Source organism: Heteronotia binoei, chromosome 21 (assembly GCF_032191835.1).
Source record: "Heteronotia binoei isolate CCM8104 ecotype False Entrance Well chromosome 21, APGP_CSIRO_Hbin_v1, whole genome shotgun sequence".
In the NCBI taxonomy this organism is placed as follows: domain Eukaryota; kingdom Metazoa; phylum Chordata; class Lepidosauria; order Squamata; family Gekkonidae; genus Heteronotia; species Heteronotia binoei.
The window spans coordinates 133,224,881-133,249,063 of NC_083243.1; the positions used below are offsets into that span (position 1 = coordinate 133,224,881).

Consider the following 24,183-nt stretch of genomic DNA (forward strand, 5'->3'; position numbering starts at 1 on the left):
TTTGTTCATAGCAAGTGAAGGTGGGAGACCATGCACTTGTACAGGCACTTCTTTGGGCCAGTGAAGATTGGGACCAGTGTTCATTGGGCTGCTGGCTCACTCATCCCCAAGGGCTTCCTGGCTCTCACCTCAGCTCACCTGCATGCAATAGGCATGTCAGGCTGCCAGCTCCATCACTGCTGCCTCAGCTTGCCCATCCGCAAAGGGCTTGTTGGACTGCCGGCTCCCTCACCACCATGCTGGCTCGCCTGCCTGCACCGCACACAAAATTTGAAAATAGTGCTCATGTGTGGTGCTTGAATGTGCCATGAAGTAGCAAGGCAATGATTAGCTACTAGTTTCATACCTTCTGATTGACCATGATGGTTTGTTCAGTGCATACGCAATATAATGCTGGATCACTGCAATGCTGGCATGCAGTTTATTAAAAAAGGATGCACTGCTCACCCTACCCAAAATGGCAATGTGGGCAGAGGACACAGGGGTTTCAGACAGCCAAAAACTGTAATAATTAAAAAAAATCAGAAGAGAATAGGTTTCCAAAAGTGGAGGAACAAAACAGAACAGCAAGAAATTACTGTGGGGAAATTGTTAACTGCTGTTTTCAGTCAGATAGGGATTAACTGTTAGAGTTGCTAGTTTAGAAAATATGGAGTCTCAGCATCTGGCTTTTAAGGAAGCAGGCTAATAAAGTGTAGTTGCTCACACTTAAAGTTTTGTCTATGTTTGTGAAAAAAACTCAAGGATCAAACCAGCTGTTGATTAAAAGGTATCTGGGAGTCCTGAGAATGTTGGAAATGTATGTTTCCTGAAGAATGAGCCAGGAGAATGAATCAGTTACAGGTTACAGTAAAAGTCCGTAATCTTATTTGATATTTGCTCTCTGCCTCTAAACTCATAAATCTGAACTCTGTCATTTTCCTACTGACTGTGCCCAGCATAAGCTGTGTGATAAAATTGTAAATAGTTTCAAACTTCTTTGCAAAATAATCTTTCTGTCCATCCCAAGGGAAAAATAAATTTCATTTGTAACTTGTGCCAGACAGTTGATTTATGTGTGGCTATATGGCAGACACAGTATTTTCCAAAAATATAACCAAAACAATACTAGAGGGGATACATATTCTCACTCGAGGACACTTTTGATTTAATTAGAAAAGAGGATAATGACCACCACAAATAAACTCCATATTATGCTGTGCTATTTATTTATAATTCCAAATCTCCATCCTTCACAGAGGGTGTATCAGAAACTCACTCGCAGCTCAGGTAGGAGCAGGTTTCTCATCCACCCCTGCATCATTACATCACTGTATAAAATCGTCTCACCATGGCCATCAATGAGATCGCTCCTCGGCGCCCTCTGTGCCCCCGTGAAAAGATAGCAGCATGGTATACCACGGATTTGTGATCTATGAAACGGAGGCTCAGACGACTAGAGAGGCAATGGCGGCAGACTCACGACGAAGCAACCAGAGCATCTTATAGAGAGTATATGAGATCCTATGAGATGGCAGTCAAGGCCACAAAGAAAGCTTACTTTGTGGCCAAGATTGCATCCGCGAATTCACGCCCGGCACAATTATTTAGTATTATTGACTCTTACAACTCTGCCACAAGGCAGACCAAACTATAGGGAATTGGAAATACGCTGTGAGGCTTTTGCAACATTTTTCACGGATAAAGTCTCGTTGCTCTGCCGCGACCTTCCTGCCGCAATTGAAACAGTAAGTGAACTCGAGGCTCCGTGCCTGTTTTTGGTATCGGCTTTAGACAGCTTTACAACACTCAGCTTGGAGGAAGTTGACAGAATCCTTGCAACTGTACACCCAACAATATGCGATTTGGACCCTTGCCCATCTTGGCTGATTAAAGCTTGCCAGATGGAGCTTCAATATCCTGTACGGGATATTGTAAATAGGTCCCTCTCGGATGGGCTTTTCCCAACACCTCTTAAAGAGGCGACAGTCCATCCCCTCTTGAAAAAACCAACATTAGATCCGGATCTGGCACTTCCCCTCTGCAGCACTCTACAAGTTTGGAGGACGCTGGGAAGGGGAAACAACTCAGAGGCTCAGGGATAGCATGAGCAGGGAGGGGATGCCTGTCCCTCGCCCCTGCTGGAAGATGGCACCCTAGACACGTTGGGCCTGTCCTTCCCAAAACACAATGAGGGGAAGATCAGAAGTGGACTCTTGACCCTAATAAACTGTACATCTTCTGATTCTAAAACCCCCAAATCCACTTTTGTGTGTCCCAGGAACAGGATGGTAGGCATCACAGTTTCCAAGTCTGGGACACCGGTAGCTGACTCAGTTGTGATCTGCTCCCTTCTTTAAACTTCTGTGGGTTGAAGCAACAGTGGAACCCAGTGAAGTTTCCCCAGAATGAGGTCAAAAGCTAACTCCCAGGGGACTCTGAAGATGGGAGTCAGTTATAGATCTCTTGCTGCAACTAGCTTCTTGATGCCAAACATGATGACAGAAAGATTTCACAGAAGGATGGGATATAAATTTAATAATTAAATACATGTTGTCATTATGATAGAATACACAAACATAGGACTATAACAGCAATAGAAAATCTGCCATTCAACTGCACCATATCTTATTGGAAAAAAGAGTGAATTGTCTAAGTAACTTTCCAGTAATGGATCAGAGTTGTCCACTGAGATGGTGACAAACAGTATGGACTGTCTGCCAAAGACTCGAGGCAGCAGGAGGAAAGTTGTGGGCCTAATTTGCCTGGGAAATTATAGATGTTTATATACAAATGGTAGAAGTGTTTGAAGTAAAATTGGGGAGTGTTCAGTGTTGGGGGGAAACATAGACATTGTGGGCATTTCAGAAACTTGGTGAAATGAGGAGAATCAGTGGGACACAGTGATTCCGGGATATGTTATATCGGAAGGATAGGGAGGGAAGGGTTGGAGGTGGGGTGGCTCTGTATGTCAGAGAGGGTATACAGTCCAGTAATACTGAGGTCAGAGAATTAGATTCCCTTCTAGAAATGCTTTGGATCAAAATAGAGGGCCCAAAAGGAAATTTAACTATGAGAGTTCTTTATCACCCACCAATCAAAATATAGAGGACGATTATAATATGATGGAAGGATTAATGATAGCGGCTAAACGTAAAAACTGTGTCAAAATAGGTGATTTTAACTACCCGCAGATTGATTGGGTCAATATGTGTTCTGGTTGAGAGAAAGAGATTGAGTTTCTAGAAGCTCTCAATGACTGTGCTATGGAGCAGATGGTCACAGAACCTACCAGGGGAGGGGCGATCCTGGATTTGGTCCTAAGTAATGCCCAAGACCTGGTGAGAGATGTAAAAGTGATTGCACTGCTTGGGAGCAGTGACCATAACGTTATCGATTTCACCACTTGTATAAATAGGAGTTGCCCCAAAAGACCAACACAACCATTTTTAACTTTAAAAGGGGTAAATTCTCTGAGATGAGGAGGCATGTGAAGAGGAAACTGAAAGGAAAGGTAAATGCAGTCAAAACCCTTGGGGAAGCTTGGAGGCTATTTAAAACTACAATCCTAGAAGCTCAGATAAAATATATACCACAGGTTAGGAAAGACACAAACAAGTATAAGAAAAGGCCTGCATGGTTAACAAACAAAATTACAGAAGCTGTAAAAGGTAAGAAGGATTCCTTTAAGCAGTGGAAAGCTAGTCCAAGTGAGATTAACAAAAGGGAACACAGGCTGTGGCAAATCAAATGCAAGACTGTGATCAGGCAGTCAAAAAAAGGACCATGAGGAGCATATTGCAAAAACCGTAAAGACCAACAATAAAAATTTCTTCAAATTTATTAGAAGCAGGAAGTCGGCCAGGAGGCAGTGGGGCCCTTGGATGACCAAGGGGTAAAAGGATTACTGAAGGAAGATAGAGAAATGGTTGAGAAGCTGAATGCATTTTTTGCCGCTAATTTGGAAGTGTGCGATTGCAATAAAAAAAGGCTAACACTATGCTGGGAATTATTAGGAAGGGAATTGAAAACAAATCAGCCAGTATCATAATGCCCCTGTATAAATCGATGGTGCGGTCTCATTTGGAATACTGTGTACAATTCTGGTCACCGCACCTCAAAAAGGATATTGTAGCATTGGAAAAAGTCCAGAACAGGGCAACTAGAATGATTAAAGGTTTAGAGCACTTTCCCTATGAAGAAAAGTTAAAATGCCTGGGGCTCTTTAGCTTGGAGAAACGTCGACTATGGGGTGACATGATAGAGGTTTACAAGATAATGCATGGGATGGAGAAAGTAGAGAAAGAAGTACTTTTCTCCCTTTCTCACAATACAAGAACTTGTGGGCATTCAATGAAATTGCTGAGCAGTCGGGTTAAATGGATAAAAGGAAGTACTTCTTCATCCAAAGGGTGATTAACGTGGAATTCACTGCCACAGGACGTGGTGGCGGCTACAAGCATAGCCAGCTTCAAAAGGGGTTTGAATAAAAATATGGAGCAGAGGTCCATCAGTGGCTATTAGCCACAGCATATTATTGGAACTGTCTGGGGCAGTGATGCTCTGTATTCTTGGTGCTTGGTTGGGGGGCAAAGCGGGCTTCTAGCCCCACTTGTGAACCTCCTGATGGCACTTGGGTTGGGGGGGGGGGTTTGCCACTGTGTGACACAGGATGTTGAACTGGATGGGCCATTGGCCTGATCCAACATGGCTTCTCTTATGTCCTTATGTTCTTAACTTGGGTTCATCTTTCTTCTTTATTTCATATCCAGCAGTGTGGTTGCATTCCCATACTACTGGTAGGGTGGCCAGACCGTCCCGGTCTCCCGGGACTTTCCCAGTTCTGGCCACCGATTCCCGGCTCCCGGGCTGCCTATACCGGGACCATTACAAAGTCCCGGTATAGCCAGCGGGGAGCCGGCGGGCTGCGCGCGCCGGCCGGGAAGGCGGGGAGTGAGGCAGCCAGCGTCCCTGCGCGTGCGCACACCGCTGGCTGCCTCACTCCCCGCCCGCGCGCGGGGTCCGGAGAGGCCGGCGCTGGTCCCTGGAGGCCTCCAGAGGCCAGCGCCGGCAGCGTGGAGAGGCCGGCGCTGGTCCCTGGAGGCCTCCAGAGGTCAGTGGAGGCTCCGTGGAGAGGCCGGCGCTGGTCCCTGGAGGCCTCCAGAGACCAGCGGAGGCAGCGTGGAGAGGCCAGCGCTGGTCCCTGGAGGCCTCCAGAGACCAGCGCCGGCCTCTCCGGCCTCCGCAGCCGCCGCCAGCCCCGCCAGCAGCCCGGAGGAGAGGCCGCCACCGCCCTGGATCCAGGTAAGCCAAAAGCGGGGGGGGCGGCTAGCGGGGGGGGGCGGCTGGCCTTCCTTCCTTCCTTCCCTCCCTCCTTCCTTCCTCCCTCCCTCCCTCCCTCCTTCCTTTCTTCCTTCCTTCCCTTCCTTCCTTCCTTCCTTCCTTCCCTTCCTTCCCTTCCTTCCCTTCCTTCCTTCCCTTCCTTCCTTCCCTCCCTCCCTCCCTCCCTCCCTCCCTCCCTTCCTTCCTTCCTTCCTTCCCTCCCTCCCTCCCTTCCCTTCCCTCCCTCCCTCCCTCCCTCCCTCCCTCCCTCCCTCCCTCCCTCCCTCCTTCCTTCCTTCCTTCCTTCCTTCCTTCCTTCCTTCCTTCCTTCCTTCCTTCCTTCCTTCCTTCCTTCCTTCCTTCCTTCCCTCCCTCCCTCCCTCCCTCCCTCCCTCCCTTCCTCCTCCCTTCCTGACTGAATGGGCCACTGGCCTGATCCAACAGGGCTTCTCTTATGTTCTTATGTGACACAGTGTGTTGGACTGGATGGGCCACTGGCCTGATCCAACAGGGCTTCTCTTATGTTCTTATGTGACACAGTGTGTTGGACTGGATGGGCCACTGGCCTGATCCAACAGGGCTTCTCTTATGTTCTTATGTGACGCAGAGTGTTGGACTGGATGGGCCACTGGCCTGATCCAACAGGGCTTCTCTTATGTTCTTATGTGACAATACTGACTTTGGTGGACCCAAGCACTGATTCAGTGTAAGGGAGCTTTGTGTTTGTGACTGGAGTGGACAATACTGACTTTGGTGGACCCAAGCACTGATTCAGTGTAAGGGAGCTTTGTGTTTGTGACTGGAGTGGACAATACTGACTTTGGTGGACCCAAGCACTGATTCAGTGTAAGGGAGCTTTGTGTTTGTGACTGGAGTGGACAATACTGACTTTGGTGGACCCAAGCACTGATTCAGTGTAAGGGAGCTTTGTGTTTGTGACTGGAGTAGACAATACTGACTTTGGTGGACCCAAGCACTGATTCAGTGTAAGGGAGCTTTGTGTTTGTGTCTTCTGGTGCAATTTTGTTCTCAGATCCTGTATTTACTTCATCAGTATATGGGATAAGGCACTTTCTCAACTGTGCTGCATAATGCAGCCTATTTATTTTGTCCTGTTTGCTCTGTTGGCTCTATCTGCGCCACCTTCATCACTTTCGGGGTGTGGATCCCCCAGTGGGGTGGTCTCGCGACTCCCTCCGCCGGCTGTTTCTGATAGCCCTGCGCCCCCTCTTTCATTTGATATGTGTCCCGTGCGGATGCCACCCTCCCGCCGGGAGATGCCGCAAAATGAGCCCCCTTGAGGCTTATGGCGGCAGGGCTCGGGGGAAGCGAGCTAGACTGCTGTTCTTTTGAGGGGTCATAGAGTGTTTCGAGCCCGTCCCTGTGGCATCGGTCCCATCATTGTGGGGCCCAGGGGGCCGGCGCAGCGGCACGCTGAAGCAGCCTGTCGGTCACTTCCGGGTTCCTGTCCTGCATCTCGACCTGTGACAGGCTGCTTTGGCGTGCTGCTGCGCCGGCCCCCTGGGTCCCACAATGATGGGACCGATGCTACAGGGACGGGCTCGAAACACTCTATAACCCCTCAAAAGAACAGCAGTCTAGCTCGCTTCCCCCGAGCCCTGCCGCCATAAGCCTCAAGGGGGCTCATTTTGCGGCATCTCCCGGCGGGAGGGTGGCACCCGCACGGGACACATATCAAATGAAAGAGGGGGCGCAGGGCTATCAGAAACAGCCGGCGGAGGGAGTCGCGAGACCACCCCACTGGGGGATCCACACACCAAAAGTGATGAAGGTGGCGCAGATAGAGCCAACAGAGCAAACAGGACAAAATAAATAGGCTGCATTATGCAGCACAATTGAGAAAGTGCCTTATCCCATATACTGATGAAGTATATACAGGATTTGAGAACAAAATTGTTTCCGGCGGTGATATTTGGGGGATTTTTGGGGACGTCACAGGAAGTGCTGTGAAGTCACTTCCTGTTTCCGGCAGTGGCATTTGGGGGAAATGATGTCATTTGGGGGAAGTGATGTCACAGGAAGTGATGTCACTTCCCGTTTCCGGCAGGTGACGCAGGGAAATGATGTCACAGGAAGTGGTGTCACTTCCTGTTTCCGGCGGTGGCATGACGTCACCGGAAGTGATGTCACCGGAAGTGACATCACTTCCTGTTTCCGGCGGCGCGCGCCGCGCACGCGCACCCCTACCTTTCACCCCCCCCCCCAAGGTGTCCCTGGCTGGCCTTCAGACATTATGGTCACCCTAACTACTGGCATGTTTATGAATTAAACAGCCATGTAAACTGGTCCAATCACATGCGTCTCTCTCTCCTGATCAATACTCCAAAATTATGAGGGATTACACAGTGGGGAAACAAGTGCCACACCGATGTATATGATGACCAAACTAAACATCATGCTGAAAGGCCTGTGAACAGAGCTCCTGGTGTTTTTCAGATTCAGTTATCAAATCATTTAGGTGTGTTTCCATTCAGGACCTTGATGCATAGGAAGGGGATATTGAAGCCTCCCACACTGTGTGGTTTTTTTTCCCAACAAGGCGTGGCTTCAGGGAGTTACTGTTTATCCTAGTGTGGCAAATATATTGAACAGAATCTTAAAAAGAAGATAAGAAGAGCCCTGCTGAATCAGACTAGTTCAGCATTCTTTCTCACACAGTGACAAACCAGTTTCTCTGGAGGCCTAGCAACAGACCTTAGAGGCCAGAATGGGGGATTTTCTTTGGTGTAGTCCCCTAGTAGAACTAGTATGCAGATGTCTGAATTCCCTGCTGAAAATAATTTTATAGAAATTTTGAATGTTTACCATATATATTTGTTTACAAAATTTCAGATTTCTAAAAAGATTCTAAGGTTTATTAAGATTGTATTTTAATAATGAAACTTCACATTCCTTGACCTATATTTTTTCACAGGTGACTCAAATTACCTCTTCAAAATTTGGGCACTACTTTGATCTGTCAAAACCTTTGGCTTTGGAACTTATCCAGAACATTGGGTGGCATGGTTTTTTCCTTCCCGAAGAAAAAGCTTTGTGTCCTGATACAAACTCCTGGTAAGTTTCCAAACTCCTTTATTTCATTTTGCACTATGAAGAGGGAGATTTAGCAGGGTAAATTGCATAAGCATAAAATTTTGCAACCTTTTACTGTTCTTTTGAGTACAAAATCTGTGAAAGGAAGACAACTGCTAATGGTGTTCTACAAATACTTGTCTATACAGCATTATAATAGATATGTTCTGTTATAGCTCATGTGGTCTCTTGTACATGCTCTTCTGCAACCTCTTGTGCATATAGAAGGACACCTTTGGATTTAGTTTAATTTTACTTGTACAGTAGTCTAGTGATAGATGTAAAACAACCTTCTGCGCTTGATCTTAACCAAAAGGCCGAGAAGCGATTAAAACAACCTTCTGTATGAGAAACAGCAATCCTATTTATTCATTTAAAATATTTATATCCGACCTACTGTGTGAAAAGACTTTAAACAGTGATTTAAACTTAGAATCTTCAACAACAACACCATCAAAAATCTGAAACCAATCGTTCCCTTCACCTTTGACTTAACCATAAACATTTGCAAATCCATCAGCAGGAGGCCCTCTGAAATAGCAAAGTATTGTAAATTTTCCTGAAAGCTAAAATGGTATGTGAGGGGGTGATCTGGCAAATAACTTCAGGAAGGCTGTTTCGAAATGGAGGAAGCATAGGGAAAAAAACATTTCTGGTCAAGGCCAGCTGGGCTATCCATGATGGCAAGATGGTCAGAAGGGACATTTGGGTGAACTCAGTGTACATAAGGACCTGTCAATCTCAGCTATGTCATTTTAAACCCAACAATTGTATTAACTTTGATTTGTTTTATTTCCAGCCTTCAGTAGAAACTTAAGTCTATTTACTTTAACTATTCTGATGTGGCTATTTATGCCTATGAATACTATCCGCCATGCAGAAAATCTGAGCCTATGACCTGGCAATGTTCCGCTGCATCTGTAAGGATTGTAATATAGAGGTTCTAGTTTTGTAAAGTACTTAAAATCAAACAACTTCTTCTAATTACAAACATGACCATAAAAATGTTGTTCTATTATATTAAGTTTCCACTCAGGTTCTGGTACTAGACAGAAAAATTATGGAACCCAAGGGTTGATTTGGTATTGGCTATCTGAAAAAAAATAGTAAAACCATAAGCACCGATTTCAGAAATTGGAGAGAGCAGTGGAAGTAAATAATCCACATAGCTCTTGGTGTACTGGCATTATTTATAGCTGCTTTTTATTTCAGCAGTAGTCTTCTCTGGTTCATATTTGCTCACTACTGTGGGAAGCAGAAATATGAGTATGCCTTATTTAAATTAAGCAACATTCAAGTGCATTAAATAAAAGTATTCAAAATTCACAGCCAGTGCAACGCTGTGTTATGTTTCCAGGCCCCTGAAAAGGATGCTAGAATTAAACCAGCAATGGTGATAAACAATGAGAAACAAGAACTGAGAGTTATCAATTGGGAAACAATAAAAAACTATGTGGACAGGTTGTACAGATATCATTTCATCTTGCCTACTATGCAAAAGAATATTTGTAGCCAACTGGGGCTTAAAAATAACTTTTAGATAAGTGGGACTGTGTATCTCCACAGCAACCTGTAGTTAATGTTGTTGCAGAGTGGCCTGTAACTTTTCATAGTTCAGGTTGAATGTGGAAGTACTAAATGAGTTTTTGAAATTAGCGAGGCACAGAGCTATAATACTGTGGCTTTATTTTTGCTGGCCATTGACCTTGCTATGGAGGACCCATAGGCATTCGTTAATAGTAAACAATGGGCATACTATTTTATTGGATAAAGCAGATAAAATGTTTGTTTATAAGCAAGGATTGTCCCCACCCCCATCCCCAATCCCATGTCAACTAGCCATGGAGTATACTTCCTTTTGAACACTTAAATGTTTTGGATGTGTAAAAATCTGCAAACTTGATTTTTTAAAAAAGGAGAGGCATGTTTTGTATTGTTTGCTCCAGTTCCTAGGTCAGGGGCACCAACCTTTTTAAGCCTGCAGGTACCTTTGGATTTCTGACACAGGGTAGAGAGTGCAATCACAAGATGGCTGCAGCAGAAAAAAGAAGCCAACCACAAAATGATTGCCATAGGAGATGAAGCCAACCACAAAATATCAGGGAATGAGGTCATGTATAACTCTAATAGTAATTCTTTAACTTTGCGAGCAGAAACTCTGTTTCACAGCTTGCTTTTCTAAATGAACATATTGTTTTAAAATATTTTCTTGCATACAAAAATCTTTGTACTGTGGTAACAGCTGCTGCCAAAGCAACATTTATAACATCTGTGCAGCCAATCAGATCTCCATTTTCCAGTCAGGATTCTTGCTGATAAAAGCCCTGTTTATCCCAAAACATTGGCAGGCTCCAGGAAAGGTATTGGCAGGCATCATGGCACCCATGGGCACAATGTTGGGGGTACTGTCCAGATGGGCACCTTAATGCTTGCTTTTCAGCTGCAATGTTCATTTGATGCATCAGTGTGTAAGAACATAGGAATCAGACCAGTGGTACCTCTAGTCCAGCATCCTGTCTCACACAGTGGCCAAACAACTCCTCTGGAGGTTGAATAACAAGGCATAGAGGCAAGGGCCCTCCCTTGATTTTGCCTGCCAGCACTGGTATTCAGAGGTTTACTGCCTCTGGATATGGAGGTTCCATTTAGTTCAGGGGTGTCAAACATAATGTAGGCTTTGCTGGGTTTCCCAAATAATGGTATCTGTACTAGTTTTTCTGGTTATATTTTTAAAATTGTATCAAATATGTTCAGTGTTTCATTTTGAAATCTAAAGTTGTGAATAAATCTTTTTTTTCCGTCTGAATAGCCAAGACTCATACAAATTGAAGAGTTATCTGAAAGGTGAATAGACCTTATACTATGGTTTTGAGTCAAGGAACATGACAAGTTTTGAGTAAGAATTATGTGCTTGAAAAAAAGGTAAACTCCTTACCTCTAGAGTTAAAGTGGTGCCAGGTATCTACCAACTGATGAGTAATTAATGATTGTTTAAATCAGGGATGTCAAACGTGTGGCCCACGGGCCAAACCAGCCCCCAGAGGACTTCAATCATGCCTGAAAGGCCCTCTTCTCCCTCCTCCTGTCCTCACCCTACAAAGCTCAGAGACTTCCAACAATCCCAGCTCCTTCTGCCTTCTCTTTGCAGAGGCTAAAGCAGAAGCGAAGCTGCAATGAAAATGTGGAATGGATTTCCCACTCAGGCCTATAGGCAGAGCAGACTGGAATGGGAAACCTACTCCATATTTTCCTTGTAACTTCGTTTCAATGGAGAGATTTAACTTCCCTGCATTCCTATGGCCAGCTGAAGCTTCCTGGAGTTGTGTCATTTCAAATCAAGCATGGGTGCTTTGAGTCATCTTTGCCTCTTCTCAAATGGAGTGAGAACTACTGCCTAGTGAGTATTCTAACTTGGGAACCCACAGCCAAAGGGGGATAGTACACTGGAGAGCCATAGCTAATCTGAGTAGACGGGTGATTGGGGGGGGAAGCTTGCAATGCCTTGCCATTTCATGTTTTCCCAGGCTGAGAGCATTTTATTTTATTTTATTTAGATCTTCTTCGTGGTCTCTGTGCATCACACTTGTGGGATACTGCGCCTGCGCCAGTCCCCGATCGGTATCTGTAAGAAAGCCAGGGAATTTTCCGCGGCCGGCGCCACTGGGCATGCGCAGGCGTCCCATTGCGCATGCCCAACGGCGCCATCGCGGTAATCCCGCCAGTTCCTTTCTGACCGCTGCGCGAAGAAGCTGCCTTTCCTCGTGTTCCCGGTCGGTGAGCTTCGGGTTTTTGCCCTTTTTTCCCTTCATCTGTATATATAGCCTGTTTGTTGTTTTCCCTTAGAGTAGTAGTTAGTTTTCTAGTTAGTTAGTTAGTTTAAAAAAAAAAAAAGAGGATTGCGTATTTCTTTTTTTCGGGTGCGTGTTGTGGCGGGTCGCCCTCCGGGGCCTCCCCCCCTGTTGTTTTCCCTACTTTTCTCCCTCTCAGAGGACTCTGAGAGGGCCTTCCCAGCGACTATTGTCTATGGACAGTCGCTGGGGTTTTTTTAAGAGGTGCCGGGCCTGCGGGAAGAAGATCCCCCCCCCCCGACAGCCATTCCCTGTGTCTCCTCTGCCTGGGTGAAGCGCACCGTGTGGAGGCCTGCCCACACTGCCTCCGTTTCTCCAAGCAAACCAGGAAGAACAGGGCAGCAAGGCTCTCGGCTGCACTAACTGCCTCGGCACTTCGCCCTCCGAGATCAGCGGCGAGCCCTTCGGCATCGGTACCGAAAATGGCCACCCAAGCCCCGACGGTCCCATCGGCCGATGCGCCCTTGGTCGAGGCGGAAGCTCCGAGGGAGCAAGAGCCCGCGAAACAAACCCTTGAGGGGTCTGTCGAGAGGCCCGCTAAGAAGCGACGGGAGGAAGCGGGGTGAGAATCTTCCTCCAAGAAGGCGAAGGCCAAGAAGAAGCGGAAGCGACCACGCTCCACTTCACCTCCCGGCGTGTCGGCACCGATCGCCATCAAGCCGCCGAGAAGGGTTCCCCCCTCTCCGCTGTGCAGCCCATCGACTCCAGGGGCCAGCGCTCATCGGCCACGCAGCCCTTCAACTCCAAGGGCCAGCGCTCATCGGCCTCGCAGCCCACCGACTCCCGGGGCCGGCGTGCATCGGCCGCGACCCCCAGCATCGGAAGTGGAGATCGACCTAACCCGTCGATCTCCATCGGTGGAGATCTCTTCGGCGGAGCGGCGAGTCGGCATTGGATGTCGAGGCATCGACATCGGCCAACGCGGCGAGACCCGCGGCGCCTAAGCGCGGAAGAGAGAGAGAGCCGTCGGTCGAGTCTCGGCGCTTCCCACCGATACCGCCTTGGGAGCAGCACCGATGGCAGCCCCCCTACTCCTGCTGCCCACAGTACCATTGGTACCAACCAAGGGATCACTCGGAGTGGGAGCATCGATCCGAGATGTCCTCCTTCTCTAGGATATCTCACCGACCCAGGAGGCCATCGGCATCGGTCTCGGTCCCACCGGAGCGACGCGTCGCACCAACAGAGCCCCAGCACCGACCCCCGACGCCGACCCAGTCGCCGCGAAGGGAGCCAACACCGCCCCTATCGGTACACTCGGAGCACCGAGAGTCTTCACCATCGGGGTCGGAGAGTGACGAGGAGAGAGCCTGGGAACCATCGCCAGACCCCAACACGGCAGAAGATCTCCCAGTCTCGCCCTCGGAGGACCTGCGGACCTACGCAGAAATGGTGAAAAGGATGGCGGCCACCATTTCCCTACCCATCTCCCAGCCCAAGACAGTCGTGGACGATAATGTCTTTGATATCGTACAATGGGACACGTCCACGGCTGTAGCACTGCCTGTAACCAAAGTACTCTTACAGGCCCTTAAGGAGCCATGGAAGAAGCCATCTTCGGCACCTGTGTCTTCAAGGAAGCTGGACCATATGTACAAGGTCCAGGAGACAGGGGCTGAGTTTTTATTCACGCACCCAAGACCAAACTCAGCCATCGTCTCATCTTCCTCGGAGTCACGCAGGGTGCATTCTGCCCCCCCAGACAAGGAGGGGAAGAAATTGGACGGTATGGGCAGGAAGATTTATTCGACAGGGTCCCTTGGCGCGAAGGTATCCAACTATGCGGCCTGCATGGCGAGATACCAGTACGCCATGTGGGAACAGCTGTCCCCCCTCCTTTCTTTTCTCCCTGAGGACAAGAAAGTGGCCACTAAGAGACTGCAAAAAGAAGGCCTCACGGTAGCCAAACACCAGCTAACAGTAGCTAGGCACATGGTTGATGTGTCGGCCACGGCCATCACGTCCGCCGTCTCCATCCGGAGACACTCCTGGCTAAGGTCTACCGCCCTACAGCAAGACACCAGGGTGCTCATCGAGGACTTACCCTTTGAAGGGGACGGCCTGCTCAGTACCACCACTGATAACGCTCTACAGGAGCTGGATAAAAACTTAAAAATTTCCAGGAGTCTGGGGATCCAGGCACCCTCCAGACATTCTAGGCCCAGGCAGTGGAGCAGATCCTGGTCCAAGAAACCTCCCCACAAGCCGCCCTCAGACCAACAGTGGTGTCCCCGCACCTCGCAACCCGAAAAGCAGGCCTACTCGGGTAACAACAGAGGCCGCTATGGCACCCAGCCCTCAGGCAAACCGAAAGGGGCCCGCCCCTCTAAGCAGGGACTTTGACTTTGCTGCTGCACGCGTCGTCGCCCCCACCCATCCGCCTCCGCCCTTTCCTGCCTGCCTGGGAGCTGGTCTCCTCAGACAGGTGGGCCCTATCCATCATCAAAGAGGGCTACAAAATAGACTTTGCTCAGATCCCAAACCAGTCCGTAGTGGTCACCACCCCCCCCCCTCCCCACCTCTGCTGGCGGAGGTGACCAACCTCCTACAGAAACAAGCCATAGAGAAGGTACCAACAGAGGACAGGGAGGGTGGTTTCTACTCCCGCTACTTCCTGGTACCCAAAAGAGACGGAGGTCTGAGACCCATTATGGACCTGCGGAATCTGAACAAATTCATCCTGTACCAGAAGTTCAGGATGTCCACACTGCAATCTATCCTGCCCCTCATCAACCAGGGGGATTGGATGGCCACCCTAGACCTCAAGGATGCTTACTTCCATATCAGCATCCACCCAGAGTTCAGAAGGTTTTCAAGATTTGCTGTGGGCTCACAGCACTTCCAGTTCACGGCCCTACCATTCGGTCTGTCCACAGCACCCAGGGTGTTTACAAAGATGATGAGCATAGTGGCTGCCCACCTCCGGCTGCAGGGAGTGATAGTCTTCCCATATATAGACGACTGGCTCCTGGTAGCCAACTCAAGGGAAAGCCTGTCGGCCCACATCACAACCACACTACGCCTTCTCGATGCCCTGGGTCTGCAGGTCAATCTAGAGAAATCAAAACTCACTCCATCAAGGACAGTGCAGTTTATAGGGGCAGTGCTGGACACGAACCTTCATCGGGCATTCCTGCCCGCCCAGAGGGCAGAGGACATCGTAAGCGCTGTGCAGCTGCTACAGAGGCAGGGGTGGGGCACAGTGCAGCAGCTTCAGCGGATGCTGGGGCTGATGGCAGCGACAACAAGCGTGCTACTCTTTGCGAAACTGAAGATGAGAGACCTGCAGCTATGGTTCCTCCGTCAGTTCCGCCCAACCAAGGACTCACTTCGAAAGAGGTTCACCATTCCCCCTACGATGCTCCAATTGCTCCAGTGGTGGGAGTCGAAGAACAATATCTGTCAGGGGGCTCCCTTCCATCTCCCGGCCCCCACAGTAACCATCACCACAGACGCTTCCCTGTGGGGTTGGGGGGCCCACATGGATGGCCTGTGCATGGGGGGCCAGTGGCCCCCCGGGCTGGCCCTGCACCACATAAATTACCTGGAACTGCTGGCGGTGCACTTTGCCCTTCGCTCATTCCGCCCGAAGCTGGCGGGAAAGACAGTGGCATTGCTCACAGACAACACCACCGCCCTGGCTTACATCAACAGGCAGGGCGGGACAGTGTCCCATCGGCTCTGTGCACTGGCGATGGACTTGTGGTCAGAATGCATCCATTACGACATCTTTGTGAAGGCTGCACATCTTCCAGGGGTCCTCAACACACAGGCGGACTCCCTGAGCAGAGGGGGGGCCTCGCCACACGAGTGGGAACTTCAGTGGCGCTTCCTGGAACCAGTCTTCCAGCTTTGGGGTTACCCACAGCTGGATGCCTTTGCCACAGCAGACAACAAGAAGTGCCCCATGTTCTGCTCCAGAGGGGGGGCGGACCCAACATCCCTGGGAGACGGACTCCTCATCCCCTGGGCTGGCCGGTTTCTCTATCTGTTCCCGCCCCTTCCCCTGTTGACGAGAGTAGTCAGCAAGATAGCAACAGAGAGGCCACGCTGCATCCTGGTGGCCCCGCCAGAACTGGTTCTCCGCCCTGTTACAGCTGTCGGGGGGGAACCTCTACCACTTCCCAGCGGAACCAGACCTCTTGTCGTCTCAGGGGGGGGCACGTGCTGCACCACAACGTGCCACACCTGAAACTGACAGCGTGGTTGATAGACCAATAGAGTTCTCTGGCAGGGTCCAGGAGGTCCTACTAAACAGCAGGAAACCCTCCACCAGAGCTTCCTATGATAGGAAGTGGAGGAAGTTCTCGAGCTTTATGGCTGACCAGTCAGGCACACCAAGGGAGGCAGGCCTGCCAGCAATCTTTGACTTTTTGCTATCCCTAGTGGACACAGGCCTAGTTTTCTCTTCCGTTAAAGTCTACCTGGCAGCTATATCTGCCTTTCATGAACCCGTGGGGGGATATTCCATTTTCGCTCACCCCCGGTCCAAAAAGTTCATGAGGGGACTGTTTAGACTGCATCCATCATCTAAGCCCCCCACTCAATTGTGGGACCTGACACTGGTCCTGGACAGACTAACCAGGCGTCCCTTTGAACCTATGGCCACATGCTCTCTGCAGCTCCTGTCTTGGAAGACTGCCTTTTTGGTGGCCATCACTTCTGCACGTCGTGTGGGGGAGCTCACGGCGATGCGTTGTGACTACCCCTACCTAGTTTTTAGAGAATCTGGTGTCTCCTTGGCCCCAGACATCAGCTTCCTCCCTAAGGTAGCTTCCCAATTCCACCTCAACCTAGAGGTTTGGCTACCAACCTTTTCCCCTAACCCCTCCTCGGATGAGGAGCGTAGGTTGCACGCCTTGGATGTCAAGCGTGCTTTACTCTTTTACCTAAAGCGCTCTAAAGCCTTTCGCAGGGACCAGCAGCTATTCGTCTCGTACACTGCGCCCAAGCTGGGCTCCAGGATCTCGTCACAGAGATTCTTGAAGTGGCTGACGGAGACCATCAAGATCTGCTACCTCCTAGTGAAGAGGCCATTGCCTGGACCTGTCCGTGGACACTCCACAAGAGCGATGGCGACATCGGTGGCATTCCTGAAGGGTGTGCCCTTGACGGATGTCTGCAAAGCTGCTACCTGGTCTTATCCGCATGCCTTCATGAAGCACTATGCGCTGGACGTGCATGCTCAACAGAGGACCCGGTTGGGGACTGCGGTTCTACAATCTGCCGTTTCCGGTTGACCGTCTTCCCACCTCCAGGTATGCCTTGCTTGCTAATCTCCCACAAGTGTGATGCACAGAGACCACGAAGAAGATAGACAGGTTGCTTTCCTGTAACTGTAGATCTTCGAGTGGTCATCTGTGCATTCACACTACCCGCCCTCCTTCCCCACTGCTGACGGTCTCCCTTCAGTAGGAGCTTTCAGCGGTCATGAAGGAACTGGCGGGATTACCACGATGGCGCCGTTGGGCATGTGCAATGGGACGCCTGCGCATGCCCAGTGGCGCCGACCGCGGAAAATTCCCGGGCTTTCTTACAGATACCAATCGGGGACCGGCGCAGGCGCATTATCCCACAAGTGTGAATGCACAGATGACCACTCGAAGATCTACAGTTACAGGTAAGCAACCTGTCTTTTTCTGCTGTGTGATCCTTGTGCTTTTCCTTGATGTTTTATTTCCAAAATTGCATTGCAAAATCCCACTATTCCCCTCCCTTTCCGTTTTAAACAAAATTTTGCAAGAGTTTTAAACATGTTTGTATATTAAGTTAAAATAATATATTTAATTGTGTTTGCCTGTGTTCTTTATAAAATATACATCACCTCTCTCTGGAATTACATTTTAGGATACGCATGGCTCGGCCCCACAAAGTCCCATTTATGTCAGATCCGGCCCTCCTAACAAATGAGTTTGACACCCTTGGTTTAAATAGTCTTTTTAATGTCAGATTTCCCCCCAGCATTAATACTGGTAGAATCATCTTTGTGGTCAAATGCTAAGTTAATAGTCATGACCAATTATGATACCACCCACAGAGAACTCATCTAAACCTTTTTCTAACTGCTTGTAAAAGTTGTTGTGATTACTTTTTAGAGCATAGATATTTACTAAAGCAAATTATTTATTTTTCAAGAACAAATACAAAAATCTACCCTCAAAGACATGATCTTGATTTGTATAGATGGGGTTTTAATGTATATAGCTACTTCCTTAGTTTTGTTATCTGCAGATAAGATATATACCTGTCCTAATTTAGGACAGATCCAGGTGGATAGCCATGTTGGTGTGAAGCAGTAGAATAAAGTCAGAGTCCAGTGACACCATTAAGACAAACGAAGTTTTATTCAAGGTACAAGCTTTCATGGACGTACACGCTTCTTCAGTTATAATGACATAGAAGAAAACCATTCAAACTTATAGACAGAGGCTAAACATGATGAAAATATGTTAAGGCAGGGGTTCCCAACCCCGGTCCGTGGACTGTTGGCAACGGTTGCACGAGAGCTGGTGAGCCCTGCTGCCTTTCCTTGGGTAGTTCCTCTGCTGCGGAATAGGATGATGAAGAGGAGGAGAAGTGTGGTGCCAGGAAGAAGAGGGGCAGCAGAGAGAGCAAGCAGCAGGGGCCGGGGGGCTGCGTACCAAGTGCAAGCAGATGCAGCGGAACATGGCCAATGCACATAAGCAAGGTGTTCTTGCACCTCTGCCTTGGGTGCCACCTGACACCAGCGTGCCTTGGGTGCCGCCTGACACCAAGCTCTCCAAGCTGGATACATGCCTGGCCTCCGCCAGCTCCTCCAGGAGAACCACTACAATAAGGGCTCCGTCCACCTGGTGAGCCCGCCAGCTGGGGAAGGGGGGGACAGTAGGACAGGTTGAAGCTGCCCAGGCTCTTGCTGCTTTGTGCACGCTCAGGCAGCCCTCCCCAGCAGCACCTGGCAGACTTGGGCAGGGTAGAAAGTTCTGTGTTTTGAAAGAGGTGGTATACTATGCCTTTCGCTGGTCTATAAAAAGAGCCCGAGGCAGCTTAGAAAACGAATAATAAAAGCCATAAGCAGTTTAGGAAGCACCAGTTGCTGGCTGAGAACCTGTTCTGTTGGGTGCATGAAAGAAGGCACTGCTTCAGTTTTTTCGCCTGCCACTGTTGCATTTCAATGAGGTCTCAACTGGGCCACTGTATCACATGTGTGCAGCGTTAGCATGCCAGTGCGATGGTGGGCTGATAAGCCTTGGTTAAAAGCTTCCTGGATCAGGGTCCCTTTCAGAGGATGCCAGCCACAGGTAAATTCTTCTGTCTTGCCAGTATCATGTTCAAATCACATTTAAGATTTAGGTTTTCTCTTGCAGTTGTCTTCTTGGAAATTGGTACCAGCTTTCTTTGCTGGATGCATTTTTACATGGAATGTGACTTCTTAAGAGTGAAAGAAAAGAATGCTGACTGTGAAGAAATTGAAGTGTCTTTGAATATATGAAATAACAGTCTTTTAATTTGTAAAGTGTTATTGGGACAGAAGCTTCTGTGAGTCCAAATGCACTTTGTCAGATGCTTTAAAAGGATTTTTCCCCCCAGCTGTAAATATTGTAGTCTTAAAACACTCCTGAAATTTAGTAGAAGAGCTATTGCAGATTGCAAGCATGTGCCTCTCATTTTAGACATTAATTTATGTCTGTGTAGTTAACCTTATCTAGAATATCTTTTTGTTTTTATTGTTGAGGGCAAGTATTTGAGGTACCTTTTTGCAGCAGATGCATGCTAATGTTGGATTACACATGGGAAAATCCAGGCTGAGATCCCCACTTGCTATTAAACGCACACAAGTAATATTTGCTGTCATAGCATAACCTGAATGTCACAAACATTGCATGGAGGAAATGGAGAAGAAAACCATATCTGCCAACCCAGGCTCCTTAGATCAGGGATCCCCAACCCCTGGTCTGATGACTGTTGGCACACATGTTGGCCACACGTGAGCTGATCAGTTTCCCTTCCTCCCCCTGGCTCGGTTTCTGTTTGCAAAGGAAAGTTGCCTCCTGCAGTATGTCCCCAGGAGAGCATTGTACTCCTCAAATAATCTGCTGGTGGTCCCTAGCCTCAAAGATATCTGGCTATCCTCAACCAAGGCCAGGGCCTTTTTGGCCCTGACCTCAATCTGGTGGAACTCTCTGCCAAATAACATCAGGGCCCTGTGGGACCTTATACAATTCCACAGGGCCTATAAGGCAGAGATGTTCCACCAGGTGTTTGGTTGAGGATAGCAATAGTTTAAATTATGGCTGGCACCCTACCTTGCTCTCCGTCACCTCAGATCAATTTGATTCCTCTCCCCCATGTCCATGAGGTGCCTGTAGGCCGAAAATGGGAGGAAACTAACTTTTGTCAATTGATCTTTTAAATTGATGTATTAATAGTTCATACTGATTTTAATGTTTTATAAATGTTGTACATCAGGGGTCCCTAACCCCTGGGCCGCAAACTGGTATCAGTCTGCAGCCTGTTAGCAACCAGGCTGCACAGGGCCTCACCGCCCCGCCCACCGCCCCCCCACAGCGCCTCCTGCTCCCTCCATAATTCACAATTTTAAGGCCCGGGAAAGGACAATGAAGCACCGCCTTCCTGGGCTCTTTAAAGGCCAATCCTCCCTCTGCCAATCAGCTGATTAGTGGGGAAAAAATGCGCTGAAGGCTGGCTACTATGCCCTTCTGGCATGCTCATGATCAGCGCTGGGGGCAGCAGTAGTGAGTGACCCGCTGAAAAAGCAGCGGCGCCCTTGCCTCCTCTCCACTTCCTTCTCACACCCAAGAAAGAAGTGGGGAGGAGGCAAGGGCGGCGCCATTCAACAGTAACATATTGGCTGAGTCCCAGCTGAGAGCTGACCAAAGTTCTCCGAGCCTGATGTGCAGCCCAAAACACATAGCTGTGTCCACAGACAAGAACTCGGCTCCTCTGGCCAGGAACAACAGCATCTAAAAAGAAAAAACAGTCAAACTAGAAACAAGAACCATAACATCTCAATTACAAACAATGAAGCTAGGAACTGAGCAGAGGGCGAACATAAGATTTATAGGCCGATGACCGCCAATGGCCCAGGTGCTGAATGGAGGAAGAAGGATATCCCAGGGCTGAAGCTGTAGAGGCTGCCCCAATTCTAAAGGGGTGGATACCAAACCGCACCCCGGACAACCACAGTTTAGCTAAAGCCCGAGAAGTCACAGCCCAAAACTGATGCTTTGTCAGTGGGCTGCCGTTAAGGTGACAAAACAAAACCCCATAATTGATCCCCCAAACTGCCAAATAAGCAGCCAAAGCAGAAACTGGCACAACTCAAGCTCAGAGCACGTGCCTAGCTCCAACACGGTCCCTTTGCGACGCTGGTCAGTCTTAGAGCGTCGAATGGTAATGATCGCCTTACTCTCAACTAACCTCAGGTCCCATAGCAACAAAGCATTACCAGAAGCTGGAGCTCGACATTAACTCTAATGGCCCCAAAAAAGGCACCCAAGGAAGTGCATTGAACAGTGCGGACTCAAAATAAGATGCACACACTGTGCCCCAAACCCCCTTCAAACCCTTAAGAATCAGAGGGGAAATAGACTTCCTAGTATCGAGATTAGTCCCAGCCTCTCTGGCCCATCCCTCCAGCATCTTTCAAAGCCAAAAGTCTGCTGTTTCCTCCTTGTATCCCAATGCCTTGCAAACAAAAGCCAGAGCAGCCAGGCGTCCCCTAATGGATCACATGGCCAATCCCTTACCCTTTAGAGAAACACAGTAGTGGAGCAACTGCTCCACCAGGAGGGGCCAAACAATGCAATACCCTACCTCAGCCCTAAAGTCCTCGAACTGCCGCACAGCACGCTCTTGGTGCTAGGCACAATGGCTAGGCCTATCGCTCTGCAATCCTTGGCTCTCCAATCAGCCATAGCTGCTGAGGCATTGGCGCCGGCTCTTGATCGGCATCTGGGGCCAGCTGACGAAACCTCTCCATCTGTTTATGAGAGAGAGCGTCAGCTACCCCGTTATCTACCCCAGGAACATGCTTGGCTAAAAACAGTATGTTAAGCCGCAGGCAGCGCAGAATGAAGGCCCTCACCAATTTCATAACCCTTTGAGATTTGGATAAAAGGGAATTAATGACATGGATCACTGCCATGTTATCGCAACAAAAATGAATTGTGTGATTGGCCATATAATCCCCCACAGCCACACTGCAATAAGAATGGGAAAAAACTCGAGAAATGTTAAATCTCGGTTCAAACCTGCCTGAGCCCATGACTCTGGCCATGCAACCGCACACCAGTGTCCACGGAAATAAACCCCAAAACCTAAAGGCCCAGCAGCATCAGACATAACCTGAAGCTCCACCTCAAGCCTCATGTCATCTCTCCAAAAAGAAATCCCATTTAAGGACTCCACAAATTCTTGCCATATCCTTAAATCCTCTCTCATGCTGCTGGTAACCCGTGTTCTATGTTGGGGCAGGCGGAGGCCTGCCATAGCATCACATAGCCTACGAAGAAAAGCTCGGCCAGGAGCAACCACTTTGCCAACAAAGTTAAGATGCCCAACCAGCTGCTGGAGCTCAAGCAATGTGACCTTTTTCTTAAGAAGGAAGGAATTAATCGTACTCCTCAAATCTTCCACTTTTTGAATAGGAATTCTGGACAATTGCGTCAGGGTATCCAGCTCAATCCCTAAAAAAAAAAAAGTTTTGGGGCCGGACTTTCTGTTTTTTCCTGCACCAACAGAACCCCCAGTTCTGCAGTCAGCTCAATGAAGCCAGACAGCAGCCGTGCACAACACCCAGTCCTTGCAGGACCCACAAAGAGGTAGTCATCCAAAAAATGAACAACATCCTGAGATCCAACTTTCTCGCGAACAGCCCATTCCAAGAATGTGCTGAAACACTCAAAAGCCACACATGAGACAGAATAACCCATTGGCAAAGCTCTGTTCATGTAAAATTGCCCCTCAAAGGAAAATCCTTAAAGCTCAAAATCAGCCGGATGGACAGGTAGAAGGTGAAACGCAGACTTAATATCGCATTTAGCCATCTCTGCCGCCTTTCCACAGCGTCATACAATGCCCACAGCCTGATCAAAGCTGGTATACCTAACTGAGCATAAATGCTCTGGAATCCCATCATTAACTGACGCACCCTTGGGATAGGAAAGGTGGCGAATCAAACGAAATTACCAGGCGTCTTCTTTGGCACCACTCCCAAGGGCAAAACCCTAAGGTTAGGCACTGGAGGATTAAGAAATGGGCCCAAAATCCTGCCTTCTGCTAACTTCTTGGCAATATTATTCTTAACTACATGCTCTAAACCTTTAACAGAACTAAGGTTCCCAGACCGAAATGCAACTTGGGGACCCTGAAAAGGACTTCTGAAATGGAACGTGAAACCATTTAACAAGTAAACCCTTTCAGCCCTTCACGGGTACTTATGCAGCCACTGCTCAAGAGGTCCCACCTTTATCTCACTGGACCCCTTTTCCAGTTTGGTAAGTACTTCCACCCCCACCTTGTCTCTTTTGGCCCTTACGTGGCCGGGCTCTGGGGCAGTTACTAAAGGAGTGCAGGTCACCACACATGGAGCATTCATGCTTGAATTGACAAGCTTTCCTGCTGCACACTCCTTGGGAGCCAGACTCCCAGCAAAGCAAGCGGGGTTGAACTGCCTGCCCCGCAGAACTGCCGGAAGAGGTTGACGAAGCAAAAGAAGTAGCCAATGTCCTAGCAACCAAATGACCACTGTTAGAGCGGTCACCCAAATGTGGTTGCGCCGGGGACATGACCTGAAGCCACAACGGCTGGTGGATGCGATCCCACTGAAGGGAAGGGTACAAAGCGGCCCTCATCCTGAATTCTTCATCATATTGAATCCAGGTGTGCCCACTAAGCATCATGTACCCCTTATAAATGATATCCACATACTGGATGAGCA

At 48.8% G+C, this 24,183-nt stretch overlaps 1 protein-coding gene across 1 annotated transcript in view; it reads left to right on the forward strand.

Moving 5' to 3' along the window:
- The window catches only part of ELP4 (elongator acetyltransferase complex subunit 4), a 419,611-nt gene that overhangs the window by 119,916 nt on the left and 275,512 nt on the right, over positions 1-24,183 (forward strand). Inside the window, exon 5 of the mRNA XM_060262939.1 lies at positions 8,237-8,376. Coding sequence (XP_060118922.1) covers positions 8,237-8,376 — 140 coding nt within the window. The remainder of the gene's footprint in view (positions 1-8,236; positions 8,377-24,183) is intronic.